The 15,425-nt window shown below is 37.0% G+C and overlaps 1 protein-coding gene across 1 annotated transcript in view; it reads left to right on the forward strand.

Moving 5' to 3' along the window:
* Positions 1 to 15,425, forward strand: part of jak1 (Janus kinase 1) — a 33,259-nt gene that overhangs the window by 10,269 nt on the left and 7,565 nt on the right. The window contains exons 3-16 of the mRNA XM_026346184.1: positions 250 to 373; positions 3,699 to 3,852; positions 4,518 to 4,681; positions 5,756 to 6,024; positions 6,774 to 6,889; positions 7,268 to 7,450; positions 7,681 to 7,838; positions 8,125 to 8,239; positions 9,147 to 9,345; positions 12,040 to 12,137; positions 13,043 to 13,195; positions 13,361 to 13,448; positions 13,536 to 13,663; positions 13,843 to 13,981. Of these exons, the coding sequence (XP_026201969.1) occupies positions 250 to 373; positions 3,699 to 3,852; positions 4,518 to 4,681; positions 5,756 to 6,024; positions 6,774 to 6,889; positions 7,268 to 7,450; positions 7,681 to 7,838; positions 8,125 to 8,239; positions 9,147 to 9,345; positions 12,040 to 12,137; positions 13,043 to 13,195; positions 13,361 to 13,448; positions 13,536 to 13,663; positions 13,843 to 13,981 (2,088 nt within the window). The remainder of the gene's footprint in view (positions 1 to 249; positions 374 to 3,698; positions 3,853 to 4,517; positions 4,682 to 5,755; positions 6,025 to 6,773; positions 6,890 to 7,267; positions 7,451 to 7,680; positions 7,839 to 8,124; positions 8,240 to 9,146; positions 9,346 to 12,039; positions 12,138 to 13,042; positions 13,196 to 13,360; positions 13,449 to 13,535; positions 13,664 to 13,842; positions 13,982 to 15,425) is intronic.

Consider the following 15,425-nt stretch of genomic DNA (forward strand, 5'->3'; position numbering starts at 1 on the left):
AGACATTTAAGTGATTGTTTTAAGTGGGCAAAGATGGAAATAGTTTTATATAAAAAAACTGAACCAAATATTGTTCCATAATTCAACTGCAGATTTATAACATGAATAGGTTAGATAGATGTACTGGAGCATACAGCTCTTTCTGTTTATCTTCTGCCACTGCTCTTGTTTTGAGTTCTAACTAACAATGGCCTGTTTATTCATGTTTTTTTTTTTTTTTTTTTTTTAAATCTCTTTTCTCTTTCTTAGCAATCTCTCCCTTGTGCCACAATCTGTTTGCCCTGTACAATGAGACAACCGGCACATGGTACCCCCCCAACCATGAGTTTAACATCACAGATGAATCGTGTATCAAGTTGCACTATCGCATGAGGTAAGAATGGCATCACAGGCTAACTACAGAGTTATGAATTCATTTATAAAATGATACATTTCTGTCAGCCATATATTCCATTAAATTGAAACAAACAAACAGATACAATGAAGAACAAAGAGATCTTGTCTTGGAGAAACTGTATTTAAGACTATCTAGTTTGGATTCAGTGTCATTCAGTGACATTTTGACAAATGGCAGTCAGTCCACTGGCGAGTTCATGAACTGGTTTCTGGGTGCAAGATGTTCACAAGTTTAAGTATCTTTTAATTTTATTTTTAATTGACAATCGGATGATATGGCAAGTTGTTGAGGTTGCTGTCTCTGAGTTGATTTACCAGTCTATCTAAATTGCTCCTTTTAGTTCGAAACGTCCGGGACATGACCAACACACCAGTTACAGTGGCAAGAAAAACTTTGGAATTTTATGGTTTTCTGTAATAATTTGGCATAAAATGTGCTCTGATCTTCATCTAACTCACAACAATAGAAAAACACAGTCTGCTTAAAATAATAGTACACAAACATATGTTTTCATGTTTTTATTTAACATAACATGTAACATTCACAGCGCAGGGTGGAAAAAGTATGTGAACCCCTAGCCTAATGACTTCTCCAAGAGCTAATTGGAGCCAGGAGTGAGTCAACCTTGAGTCCAATCAGTGTGATGATATTGGATGTGTTGCTGAAAGAAAAACACACACCAGTTTTGGGTTTACTGGTTTCAAGAAGCACTGCCTGATGTGAACCATGCCTCGCAGAAAAGAGCTCTCAGAAGACCTACTATCAAGAATTGTTGACTTGCATGAAGCTAGAAAGGGTTACAAAAGTATCTCCAAATGCCTTGATGTTCATGTGTACAAGGTAAGGCAGACTTTCTACAAATAGCTGAGTTCCAGCTAAAGACAAACAGAAATCTCTGGCACATGCTAACATTTTTGTTGACACATCTACAATAAGGAAAACATCAAACAAGAATGGAATGCATGGGAGGACACCACGGAGGAAGCCATTGCTGTCCAAAAGAAATATTGCAGCACGTTTGAAGTTTGCAAAAGAGCACCTGGATGTTCCACAGCACTACTGGCAAAATATTCTGTGGATAGATGAAACCAAAATTGAGTTGTTTGGAAAAAACACACAACACTATGTGTGGAGAAAAAAAGGCACAGCACACCGACATCAAAACCTCATCCCCACTGTAAAACATGGCAGAGGGAAAAATGAATTCCAGACTTTATCAAGACATTTTGCAGGAAAACGTAAGACCATCTGTCCGCCAACTAAAGCTCCACAGAGGATGGATGATGCAACAGGACAATGACCCAAAGCATACAAGTAATTCAACAAAAGAATAGCTTCAACAGAACAAAATACACCTTCTGGAGTGGCCCAGTCATAGTCCTGACCTCAACCCGATTGAAATGCTGTGGCATGACCTTAAGAGAGCCATTCACACCAGACATCCCAAGAATATTGCTACACTGAAACAGTTTTGTGAAGAGGAGTGGTCCAAAATTACTCCAGATCGTTGTGCAGGTCTGATCTGCAACTACAGGAAACGTTTGGTTGAGGTTATTGGTGCCAAAGAAGAGTCAACCAGTTATTAAGTCCAAAGGTTCACATACTTTTTCCACCATGCACTGTGAATGTTTACATGTTATGTTCAACATATAATGTTTGTGTAGTATTGTTTTAAGCAGACTGTGTTTTTCTATTGTTGTGACTTAGATGAAGATCAGAGCACATTTTATGACAAATTATTGCAGAAAACCATGAAATTCCAAAAGGTTCACAAAGTTTTTCTTGCCACTGTATGTTAGAGCAAAATAGGTTTGCTTGAATCGCAGAAAGGATCCATAATGTTACTTACATAAAAATAATTTACTTTTATACTAATTAAATACTAATTAAACTAATTACAGGACAAAATCATTTGATATATTTGTAAGTGACTAACTGCCCTCAGAGTGTCCTGCATACATCTTCTATATTCATCAACTACCCCAGAGTTTAGTGGCAGGCATCTGAAATGTAAAGATACAACAAAGATTATCATCATTGTTGTTCTTTGTAAAGGTTGTAAATATTAAATAAGGTAGAGACAGGTGGTGTATGCATGTCACTGCTGGGTGTTAAATGTTGGAGGGGCTGTTGACAGAGTAATATCATTTAACTGGATACAACTCAACATTATTAAAAAATAGGCATTAGCCAAAAATAAGCTAATGGTCTAATTACTTGAGCCAATGATAACAGACTAGATTGATTGTTGTAACCCTTTGTTCTAATGCTTGTTATAAACAGATTTTTGGAGTTGTGACATTTGTATCAGCCTGGATTCTTTCAAAAGCATTATGTCTCTTCAGAGAATCCATTTTACAACTTGGATAGCATTGTGTGCATAGAGGGAAAACAACATCACTTTGGTGTCAACTGCACTTCCTCTTTAACTGTGCTCTGCTTTGACAATAGTTAGTGGAGATAGAAAAGCGAGCATTTTGTGTGTGCTTGTATGCTTTGCATAATTTAATGCTGCCTTCCATACAAACGGTGTGTGTGTGTTGTGGTCAAGTATTTATACACACACAATCCTTATAGCAGACACCAAACTAAAATACTAAAATACAGTTTGTGCCGTTTTTGAATACTTGAAAGGCTATAGACAGATGTCTGTGACGCTTTACAGACAGTGATCATGAATTTCCTCTGAAAAATGCTTCACTTCAGAAAAACAGGAAAATGGGTAAAAACCCAAAGCCCAGCACCGAAATTCTCACTGACTGGGTAATCTTACATAATAACTCAATAACTGAGAAAAGTGGAAATACATAATCCAGGCAATGTTTCAGTGAGCATTAACTGTCCTCACAGCTTATAATACCGGAGATAATGGAGCACTTCCTCTTGTTTTCTTTCTTTTTTCGTTTTCTTCCACATACATGGTTAGGTGTGCAGTCAGCTCAATGCTACAGAAATTTTGCTTCTTTTTAATCTTGTAGTTATTGGTATTTTTATAGTGTCATATTAGGAGAGTTGCTCATTTTAAAATGCCAGCACTAACTGGCATCTCTTTCACCAAAGCCTGGAATCTCATCAGTGCACACTTGAGGCTTAGTTTGTTATTTATATACCTAATATCTTTCTCAATTTTAGAAAGTAATTTCAAAACTTAGTTTTGAATACATTTGGGGAGATGAGATCAGCAAACTATATAACAGCAAACGTATATACTAAAGCGGTATTTATGCTATTATGTAATACCTGTGTACATTTACCTGTGCTTTCCCAAACCCATGCAATAAAGACTGTTCTCTTCCGTCAGGTTTTTTTTCAGAAACTGGCATGGCACCACGGAAGGAGAGTTTCCAGTTTGGAGACACTGCATCAGTAAACTCAGAGGAGGACTTAGCCCACAGAAAGCACCAGAGGGAACTCCTCTACTTGATGCTGCCTCTCTCGAGTACCTATTTGCCCAGGTGTGTGCTTACCTCGGATTTAGATTATGTACTCAGTTCTTCAGTTGCAATCAGTTTCTAATAACTTTCTAAGTATTAGCGTATATTATTTTGGCTTAGGCTTTCTCATTGTTGCTTGTATAAAGATAATATTTGGGCAGACCAGCTAAAAAGTTTTCGCTCAACCAAAAGTATTTTTGTATTTGTTATGTCCTCTTTTCAAGTACATTTTGAAAGTACATTCTGTTTTGAAAACTCAAACATTAACTCAGTTCGCAGTTGAGACTAAAAACATCAACAGCTGAAAGGAAATGTAACAATATCAGGAAGTGCATCTTTAAGGTCAGCGATAGACGGTACACCTCTTCAGTGTCATTTAAACCTGCTGTTGTTGATTAAATTCTTTTAGTTTAATAAAATCAAAATCACATAGCATATAACAAAATAAACAAAACACATTAAAATCTAACACTGAAAGAACTTGTAACTCAGGAAGTCAGATAAATTTGAATTAGTAAAGTCCATGAAAATGAAACAGGGTGATGTAAATGTTAATTTCATTTTTGGCATTTTTACAGGATTTATGGCCACAATAAAAACAAAATGATAATTATCTTTCAGGGTATTTCAGGTCTTCATGTTGTTGTTTCCTTTGTTCTAAATATAAATATATGTCTGCCGTGCAGGGCCAACATGACTTTCAGATGGGGGTGATTCCACTGAGAACATGCCAGACAGAAGCAGAGCAACATGACATTGAAAACGAGTGTTTGGGCATGGCTGTGCTTGCTATCACTCACTATGCCATGCATATGGAGATGCCTCTGCCCTCTGCTTCTCGTGAAATCAGGTAACTCCTACACATACACTCACACACGTGGGAAATATGACGTGCGCTTGTATCATCATGTGCATCTCAAGTCTTTTATAAGATTGTTCCTCGCTCCTGTATCCTTGCTCGACCCAGAAGTCATTCTGATTGTCCATATTTAAGGGAGTGCTGAGTGATGTTTGAGGAAACATAAGCAAATATGCATAAAAATATCTATAAGACCATCACTCTCAGAAGTCTTTTACTAGACAGACACACCCCTTTATTGAAGAGTGGTAATGATTGTGGGTGGCAATTTGACTGATCTGAAACCTTAACAAATGTGGAGGCAAAACAAAACATTTTTGAACGTACATGTACAGACAAATAAAAACCTGCTGTATGAATAATTGTATTTATTATTTGGATAGTGTATAACATGCTTAGAAAAGACTTGAGATGTAAACACTGATTTGATTGAGATCATTGCACGTCCACAAACAACCAGTATTTCTTGTGAATTTAATCCAGTAGTTATCTCATGCTGGGGAAAATCAACAATGTTTTCTTGTTCATGGTCATGGTAAAGACTTTTCAACAAGCCAGGTGGTGGTAAGCTATTTAGCTCCAGTGACAATATTTTGAGTTATATTTTAAAAGTAGAGTTGATCTAGTGGCATGCAACTCTTAAGAGATGGCTGCAAGACAACACTGCAGGCTTTATATGTAAAGGATTAAGGTGTGACATTACATTGCCTTAATACATATTTTACCTAAAAATACTATTGTTTTCACACAGCATTTGAAAAAATGATAATAATTTTAAGTGGGTGCATCTGTATTTTCTGTAATAAATTTGATACTAGGAAAATTGCACATGCTCTTGTACATTATCATTATCTACATTTGAAGTTTAGAGAGCCTGTAAATATACAAACACAGCTTTACATAACTCATAATTCATAAGTCATAATTGATGACTACTAATCCTATACTACTTAGTTTCCTAGAAGTCACTGGATACGTTTTATTTCCTTATCTAACCATAAAGATTATGAGACCTGCACCAAAGGAAATAGTTTGTAAATTTCTGTCTTTTTTTAATCCCAACAGCTACAAGCGTTTTATCCCAGACTCACTGAACCGCAACATTAAGCAGCGCAACATTCTGACACGCATCCGCATCAACAATGTCTTCAAGAAATTTCTCAGTGAGTTCAACCATCGCACAGTCAAGGACAGCAACATCACACCATATGACCTGAAGATCAAGTACTTGGCCACGTTGGAGGGTCTGACCAGTGGCCTTGGCACTGAGCTGTTTGAACCCATCACACTCAGCGTAACACAGGAAGGAGACCTCTGCAATGGAGGTTACTATGGTAAGATTTCTGGAACATGATGAGGCAGTACCCACAAGTTCTCAGCAGCCATGGCAGGTTTGTGGCGTGCAACTGCTCATTAGGGGATTTTGTCTGAAATGCAGTTTCATTAGAACTGCATGGCATTGTAGATGATTTCTTGATTAATGATTTGTTTTTTGAGGTAATTCCTGTAATAGATAAAAGGGATCTTGATAAAACAAATTTTATTATTATTACGTTATTAAGTATAATTGGACAATACAGAAATATAGTCCTACTGCATTTTATTCAGGTATATTGAATTACAACCTCTATGTGGCAGTGGTTTGTTTTGGTATTGCGTGCAAAATATCTGTGGTGTCCTACCCACAGGTGTCTAAAAAAAAAAAGTTGGTTGACACTGAATTCGTCAAAAAGATTGTGTGAGTTTGTGCAGATGCTGAAAACCAAAAGTGAAAGAAGAAACAAGGTGTTTACATGTCACATTAACCTACTTATCACAGAAACCTTAAATTATTGCAACCAGTGTATGAAGCACTGCTCCAGAACTTCAGGAACTTGCTTACGACCAATGTAAATTTACAGTAGCTACAGTAAGAATTTCTCTGGCAACTCTATATGATAAGTGCAAGAACAAACTGAAATCACTTATCATAATATGTAACTAAATATGTCTTAACTGATCAATGTGCTTTATATCTATGGGATGTAAGTATTTTGCCTTCATGTGTAACTACTGCAGTATAATGGTTGACTGCTGTTTCTAGGGTACTACAATCAGGGCCAAGGCCAAACCCAAAGTCAGAACATGGAGACAAGCAAAGACATGCAGGTTTTGGTTACTGGTACCACTGGCATATGCTGGAGGAAGAAGCATGTTTCGGTGAGTGAAACTGTGTGTTAATAATGCTTTACTCTGATTTCATAAAGGTAAGGTGGTGGTGTCATATAATTTACCGGTATCTAGGGAGTCATACACTGAATAATAAGGGTTAACAGATTAATTTAGCTTTTAGTGCAATTTACTGATGGTATCGTATTACCAAAGAAGTACAACAATAAATAAAGATTATAATATATGAAATATATGTATATTTAAATTAATATTTTGATGTAAAAAATGGCATACAAAAATCCAAATTATGTTAGACTGATTAATCCAAAGCGGTAAAGCTGCAAATTATGTTGGACAAACTTCAGATGTCAGTAGTGCACTTGTTTATTTTCTTACGAAACTCAGCTTTGTTTATCTTTGAAATAGACGTCTGTGATCCCCAAAGAAAAAGGAAAGTCAAAGAAGAACAAGCTGGATGGGAAACAGAAGGCCGACAGAAATAAAGAGTCAAACGAAGGCTGGGTTGTGTTCTGTGACTTCCATGAGATCACACACACTGTCATCAAGGAGGCTACAGTCACCATCTACAGACAGGATAACAAGAGGATGGTGAGACAAACAACCCAAAGTGCACTGTGTTTCATGTGGAATCACATGTTAAAACAAGGCTTGTATCTTGCTTCATGTCATTAGTCATGACTAAACCTGTCATGTCATGCTTCATTACCTTTGTCACCACCTATCAGTTAAACATTTTTACTTTATAATAGCTGTTACTCTCAACATATCTTTACCTCCTGCTTTTTATTAAAATATCTTTCTGTTTCATCTGATTGCAGGATTTGCAGATGACTTCTCAGGCTCAGGCTCTGTCCTTTGCAGCCCTTGTAGATGGGTATTTCAGACTGACAGTGGATGCTCACCACTACCTGTGCAAGGATGTGGCACCTGCATCAGTTGTGCACAACATCAACAACGGCTGCCATGGGCCCATCTGGTTTGACACCTTTAATTCTTCCCATCATCTTTCTGTGGTTCAGTCACTTTTCTTGTTCTAGTATTCTGTTGATGTAATTTGAAAAAGGTTTTAGTCAGACAAAATAGATCATTGGTAGATCGAGAACTAAATTAATTAATAAAAGAGAAACTGGTTTGGTCAACGGTGTAAAGTGAAAAAGAAAATAACACTTCATACAAAAGGTCCTAACTATCCTTAAAACATTAGGTTATTTTTGATAAAATTCCACCGCTACTCCTATTTATTCTATTTCTTCTGTTTCCAGTACGGAGTATGCCATCCACAAGCTGCGTCAGGAGGGCAACGGAGAGGGCACCTATATCCTGCGCTGGAGCTGCACTGACTACCAGTACATCATCATCACTGTGGTCTGCACTGAGGTAAGGAAAAAGATTTATTCATTAGACATTAGAAATCTGTATCACTTAACAGCTAGAATAAACTCAGAATTTAGAATGTGTTCTGATATAAAAGGGATAAAATATAAACATATTGACAAAACATTCCTCATTTGCTGATATAAGAATGTTTCTATATGCGAGTTGAGTTTTGTAAACTTCACCTTTATTTTCTTCCTGATTAAAGACGTCCTACAATGTGAGGATCTAAAGACATAGGATGATGCTGTATGTAAAGCCCTTTAAGTGAGGGCCTTTTAAAATTTGATTTGATCTGAATCAAAACCACCCATTGTCTGTCTGACTACAGGCCTCTCTGCTATAAAAATGTTGTGTGCACAAAGACCATCTTAAGCCATCTGTCCTCATACTGTCATATTAGCTAAAATTAGTGTGAACTCTGTACAGTGCAGTGTGGCTACAGTAAAAGATGCTATGAAATAATTTTTGTTTATTGGAATCTGTAGTAACAAGCATGCCTGCAATGTTCTGGTAAATGTGAATAGAGAATTCAGTAATCTATTGGCATACCCGAGACACACACAGAAGCTCCAAACCAAATATTGCCTTCATTCATTGTACTGGAGTTATATGAATCTTTGTAAGAACACACACACACACACACACACACACACACACACACACACACACACACACACACACGTATATGTTTCTGACATAAGGATGATTTTTGAATGAACAAACACAAGATAAATCCCTAATCTTTCTTTCTTGTATTTTAATTTTCTGTTTTTCATCACCTTACTCCCTTTCATGTTCTCTCTGTTCTTCTCATGTAAAACTTATTTTCCCCTTCTGCATTTTATTCATGTTCTTTATTATTTCTAATCTGTTCTTTTTTGTTGTCTCCCCTTTCTCTGGATTTTAGATTGACTTGAGAGAGTCTCATCCTGTGCGCCAGTATAAGAACTTCCAGATCGAGGTAGTCCCTGACGGATATCGCCTGTACGGCACTGATACGTTGCGGAAAACTCTCAGGGAGCTGCTGGAGCACCTGGAAGGCCAGAGTCTCCGCACAGACAACCTCCAGTTCCAGCTGCTCCACTGCTGTCCCCCACAACCTAGAGGTAGGCTTAATAAGATAAGATAAGATAAAGCTTTATTGTCATTGTACAGTCACACTTGGTACAACAGTACAACGAAATTGCAAATGCAGCAACAGTCAGAATAGTTTTTAAACCTCATTTAAAAGCATGTGCAGTATTGTCCAGTACACGATATAAAAGAACCACACAATACTAGAGATTCACTAAGCACTTACCTTCAGTCCCAGTGAGTCATCTTTGGACTGAATGGCATCAAAGCTGTGAAAAATCACACCAGGTGCTAAACCAGCAACGTTAAATCTAAATTGTAAAAAGAGCAGCTGAGCTTCAAATAAGAGCATCAATCAATTAACAGTGTCTGCATTACTGGATTATGCAGCGCAAGGTCAATATTGACATTCACAGATGATCAGACAAATGGAAATCAATATGTTTTTTAAAGTGTCTATTTTGAATCCAGGTATGAAACAGTTATGACAGTTCATCAATCTTTTTGCCTGATGCAGTAACTAAAGGCCTATAAAGCAGTTGCGGTAAAAAGTGTGTCACGCAAGTGTGACAGAAGTGATAAAAGACAGGTTTCTGTACCAGTTGCACAAAGAAAAGCAGAGTTACTGTGAACAGCAGGAATTCTGCTAATGCCAATGTGACTTTTTTTTTCTGTTAGCTTTTGTGTTTTGTTTCCACTAGCCAGAGCAAACAGATGTTGTCACTACTACATGTTTGGAAATTTGAAGAGGAGGACTGCATACAAATACAGCATTGAGTAATTTCACTGGTTTACAGCAAGTTTCCTCATTTAATAAATAAATATAATAAATAGTGGATGTCTCCGTATAAAAATGTTAAATGCAACTGAAACGTCTGCTTGACCTGGCACATAACATTGTTTGCATTTTCTGACTACACCCTTTGCAGTACAACACTTCACTATGCACTCCATTTGTGCAAGGCTACATCACAGCTGGGTGTGGTAGCAAGTATGAAACACCACACTTGACTGTGATGTTGATTGGGGTCTCGAGGGCAACAGATTTTAACCTTTCATTCCAGAGGTCAGCCAGAAAAGGCTTTCGCATCACAGACAATTTAATGTAGAGTTGCTCTTTAAGTGTATCTACATATATGTGGTTGTGTCTCTCACTAGCGGAGGGTAAGTAAAGCACTGCTGACAGGAACAACGTCTGTGTGTCAGAAATGGTGTCAGGAGGAAGAGAGTTGTAAATGTGGGTTTCCGCTGCCAAACTTGCACTCTTGTGTTTACTTCACTCGGGGAAAGGTGGAGCTATGTGTGCTTGGATGGATGTGCTGAGCTGTTTATGTTTGTTTGAGGTTGGGTGTGTTGATTATTATCATTATGTTTCGCTGGTTTAGATTTAGGGCTAGATCTGTTTCAGTGGAAGATAATACACTGGAGTGCTGTGTTGTTTTCCTTGCTTAAGTATATATATATATATATATATATATATATATATAATGTATATGTATATATATATATATATATGTATATGTGTATATATATATATATATATATATGTATATGTGTGTGTATATATATATATATATATATATATATATATATATATATATATATATATATATATATATATGTATATGTGTATATATATATGTATATGTGTGTATATATATATATGTGTGTGTGTATATATATATATATATATATATATATATATATATATGTATATATATATATATATATATATATATATATATATATATATATATATATACATATATACATATATACATATATACATATATACATATATACATATATATATATATACATATATACATATATATATATATACATACACATACACATATACATACACACACACAAAATCAGTTTGCTTTAACTTGGTGTTGTTTTGGGTCTCTGCATGGTTTTAAACTATTGTGAAAATATGTGTTTAATGAATACAAGTGTATTCATAGCCATCATACACAAGAGATTATGATGGCTGAAGGGCTAAAGTGAGTAGGCAGCTGTGTGCACCTGTCTCACTAGAATTCCTATTGGCTAGCCATCTTTGAGTAAATGATGAAGATAAAGGTCAATAGGTTAAGTAGTGGGTGCAGTGTAATATGTAATATTTTATGGTAGGTGTGGGTGCATGCTTTGTTTGGTTTTTGCATGAAAACACAGATTGCATGTCACGGAAAGCAGTCTTAACACTCTTTGGCGTGAAGCTGATGGAGTGCAGATACTTTTCTTCCCCTTAGACCACAGTGTGCTGGTTTGTCACAACATTAGACACCCACAGACATGCACACATAGAATACGGTAACAGGCCCAAAGACAGTTTACCCTCCCACAGGCTGCTTAGCATGTACAAAAAATAAACAATCAGAATAGTAACCCAACCTGAATAGCTGTTCTCATCATTGCCGCATTGATGTAACTGCTGAGAGCATGTTTTACCACATGTAAACACAATTTTGCTTTCAAGCTGAATAACAGTGCATGTAAAACACGAGTATCCATAAATTTGTAGTATTCCTGTGTTGTGAAAGGCAAGTCAAGCCTAGTTTACCTCATTGTTCTTATATTGTTGTATGAATCCAGCCCATGCTTTTCATATGAACTGTAACTTTTGACTGTGTTACAGTAACTTTGACAACAATATAGGCAAACATGACATTCTCTGTAAAAGATTACTTAACGCATACGTATGTGCGTTTGTGTTTCAGAGATCTCTAATCTGCTCGTGGTCACTAAAGATAGAGCTCCAGACACACAGCCACCCATGCTCAGCTTCCATCGCATTCTCAAAGAGGAGATTGAACAGGTATGCCTTGTCATCTTTGCATTTGTCTCCGATGTCCTAAACATTGTGTTTCAGTTCATAGAGTGCTGTAGAGGGATGTATGTACAGTACTGTGCAAAAAGTCTACTGTGCACCATTACGTTTTTCTTTGGTTTGGCAGTGCTATTATAACTATATACCTATTTATATTGTATTCACTTGATTAGAATACAGCCAGTGTACATAGGAAATATGATAAACAGTGATAAAAATCACAAAAAATATCAGAATAAACATGTTTGTTTTAACATTATGTTGGCTAATGTGACAAATAATAAGTGTAACCTCTGTAGAGGAATCTGGAAAGGTCAAGGACAAAAACAGAAGTGGAAGATCTGATGAGAAGTTTCCCAGAGTTTCTTTTTTGAGAGAGTCCAGCAAGGACCTTGTTCAGTATCTGGCAGCTTTATGTGGATTCCAAGTTGGACCTTCCGCAGCCTAAAGAAGCTTGACCAGAAATGTTTTTTGTGGAAATGCAAAATCCAAGAAACCAATTTTTGTGTGTAGAGAGAAATAAATACTGTTCATCGTTCATAAAAGAACAAAGCAAATTGTGCCTAAGACTTTTGCACAGTACTGTAGATGTCCACACATATTATAAAGATAAAAAATTTTATTGATGCATTTTTGAGTTAGAAACTTCTGCTGCATGTCATATACAGTTAATGAAATAGAATTTCATGGTTTTCTGCATTAATTTGTCATAAAATGTGATCTGATCTTCATCTAAGTCAAGAGTATTAACCAGTATAAAGTGCCTAAAATAATAACACTTTGAGAACAACCATAAAAACCTCATAGTGCTAGTAGTGGGGGGGACATGTGCTGCTCATAGTTTGGATGTACCTTTTTAATATTTACTCTCTGCTTCCCGTTGTGCTAACAAGGAGGAGCATCTTGGCCTGGGTACAAGAACCAACATTTACTCAGGCACACTGAGGGTGAAGAGCGAGGAGGATGAGGACGTAGGTTACTCATCCTTCCAGGAGGTCAAAGTGGTCCTGAAAGTGCTGGGTTCTGGACACAGAGACATCTCCTTGGTAAGATTTATTTACAGAGACTGTTTGTTCATCTAACATACATCTCTTCTTAGAACGTTTCTTGCAAGGACTTTGACTGAATCTGTTTTGTAACCTGTAACCATTGTGAAAGTATAAAACAGTAATGTGCTTTGTGTTGAGTCATCTTTGTTTTTCGGTTGACAGGCTTTCTTTGAAACAGCCAGTATGATGCGACAAGTGTCGCATAAACACATTGTGCTTCTGTATGGAGTGTGTGTCCGCCATCTGGAGAGTAAGTGCATATTAAGAACTGTGTGGGCACATGAGTGAATGATGTTGCGGTGCTATGTCTCAACGTTTTGACTGTTTGTGTCACAAGATATCATGGTGGAGGAGTTTGTCCAACTTGGACCACTTGACGTGTTTATGAGGAGACAGCAGAGTCCACTCAGCACACCATGGAAGTTTGAGGTGGCTATGCAGCTGGCCTCAGCTCTCAGCTACTTGGTAAGAGAGGAACATAATACTTACATAACTCACTTGCACTCATTACTAATTTAATGAAGTCCTGGATGCAGCCATTGCATAAACTGCACAATGTTTGGTCCATTGAATCAACATAATCATAAAATATGACCTCTTGATTGTGGACTAATACATTTATCTTTTTGTGTTTGTGTTTGTAGGAGGATAAAAAGCTGGTCCATGGTTTTGTGTGTGCCAAGAACATCCTGTTGGCCAGAGACGGACTGGACACTGATGAAGGAGGGCCTTTCATCAAGCTCAGCGACCCAGGAATACCAATCACAGTGCTCACCAGAGAGGGTAAGCACACTGCATAGACACATAGTGTTTCTCAGCATTACTTAAAGTGAAACCTAAATTACAAAGTTACACCATAGCTATCATGGAAAATTTCACAATAACTTCTGCTTCTTCTTTCCAAGTCAGCTTTAAATGAAAGTAAAACCAAAATGACACCCATAAAATATAGGCAATTACATTAAACCAAACCAACCAGCCGTAATTTGGATGAGTAGAGAATAGTTAAAATAATTCAAATACATTTCTCAAGCTAGAATTAGATGATCAATTAAAACTAATTAAGATTTAAATAATTATGTAAAAAATGTTGACGTACACACACTTAATGGAAAAAGCGCTGACGTATGTTGAGGTTGAGACTCTGAGGGTCTGGCTGGCCACATCAAAAACACTCAAAATAGAAATTTTTTCTGTGTTGCACCACTTTTAACTGTAAAGAATAAATTATTGTGCTTGTCGTAGAGTTTTTTTTAGCCCCCTTTGCTTGTATAGCTTCCCACACCGTACAGAAAAAAAGAACATTTCTGATCAAGCAAATTGTAGGAATCATATTTGTCACATAATCAATAGACATTAAATTGGGCGCATTTCCCTCTTACACTGTAATTCAGTTTGTAAAAGCTAGATCTGACTTCAGGAAAAAAGGCACAACAAGGACATTTCTCAGATTGCCCAGTTCCCCTCAATTGGCCGTCTCATATTTTGGTTTGTCTGTCAGAGCCACTGTACAAGTTATGCCATGTAGGCAAATCACAGGACAGACTGGAAATGTCTCTGTGCAAATGTCAATTTCTGCTCGCTCTTGGGAATACTCCCCCCTCGCTCTGTTCCCAGAACTCTTAACATTTCTTCTGTCTCCATCACTTTGCTGATCAGCCAGTCTTCCAGTTAAACATCAATGTCCTTGTACATAGATTTGATTGAACACATAGTGGATAAAGTGCTCAGAAACCCACTGGGAGCACTCTTCTTTCTTCCCAGCAGTCTCTACTTGCTTTTCTCAAACCCTCAAATCTACGCATCACTTCCTCACTTCTTATTTTTCCTCTTTCTCTTGTCCTTGCGTTCAGTTACTGTATGCCTCCTCCCACTCCAGTGTCTATACGCCCTCACATCTTAATTCCCTTATTCTCTTTGCCTCCTGTCAGTCACTCTCTGTTCCCGTTCAACCTGCAAGCACTTCCTAACATAGATCTAATGTTATGGAATCATGAAGCCAGAAGGCCGTCTGTGGAGCTCAGCCAATTAGTTATTCAGTTTTCCAGTCAGTCGAAAACTTAGGCTTGTGCAATATATGCAGTCACACTCACCATGGCTTCCAAATAACATTTTTCTGTTTTCATGCATTTTCAATAGAGACTTTGTCAGCAAGTGGTCAAAGTGATCATATTATTCATAGTTTTACTCTTAAAAAATAGCAAATAAAGAACTTTTTAAAGACAAA

The sequence above is a fragment of the Anabas testudineus genome, chromosome 4 (assembly GCF_900324465.2).
Source record: "Anabas testudineus chromosome 4, fAnaTes1.2, whole genome shotgun sequence".
Taxonomy (NCBI): domain Eukaryota; kingdom Metazoa; phylum Chordata; class Actinopteri; order Anabantiformes; family Anabantidae; genus Anabas; species Anabas testudineus.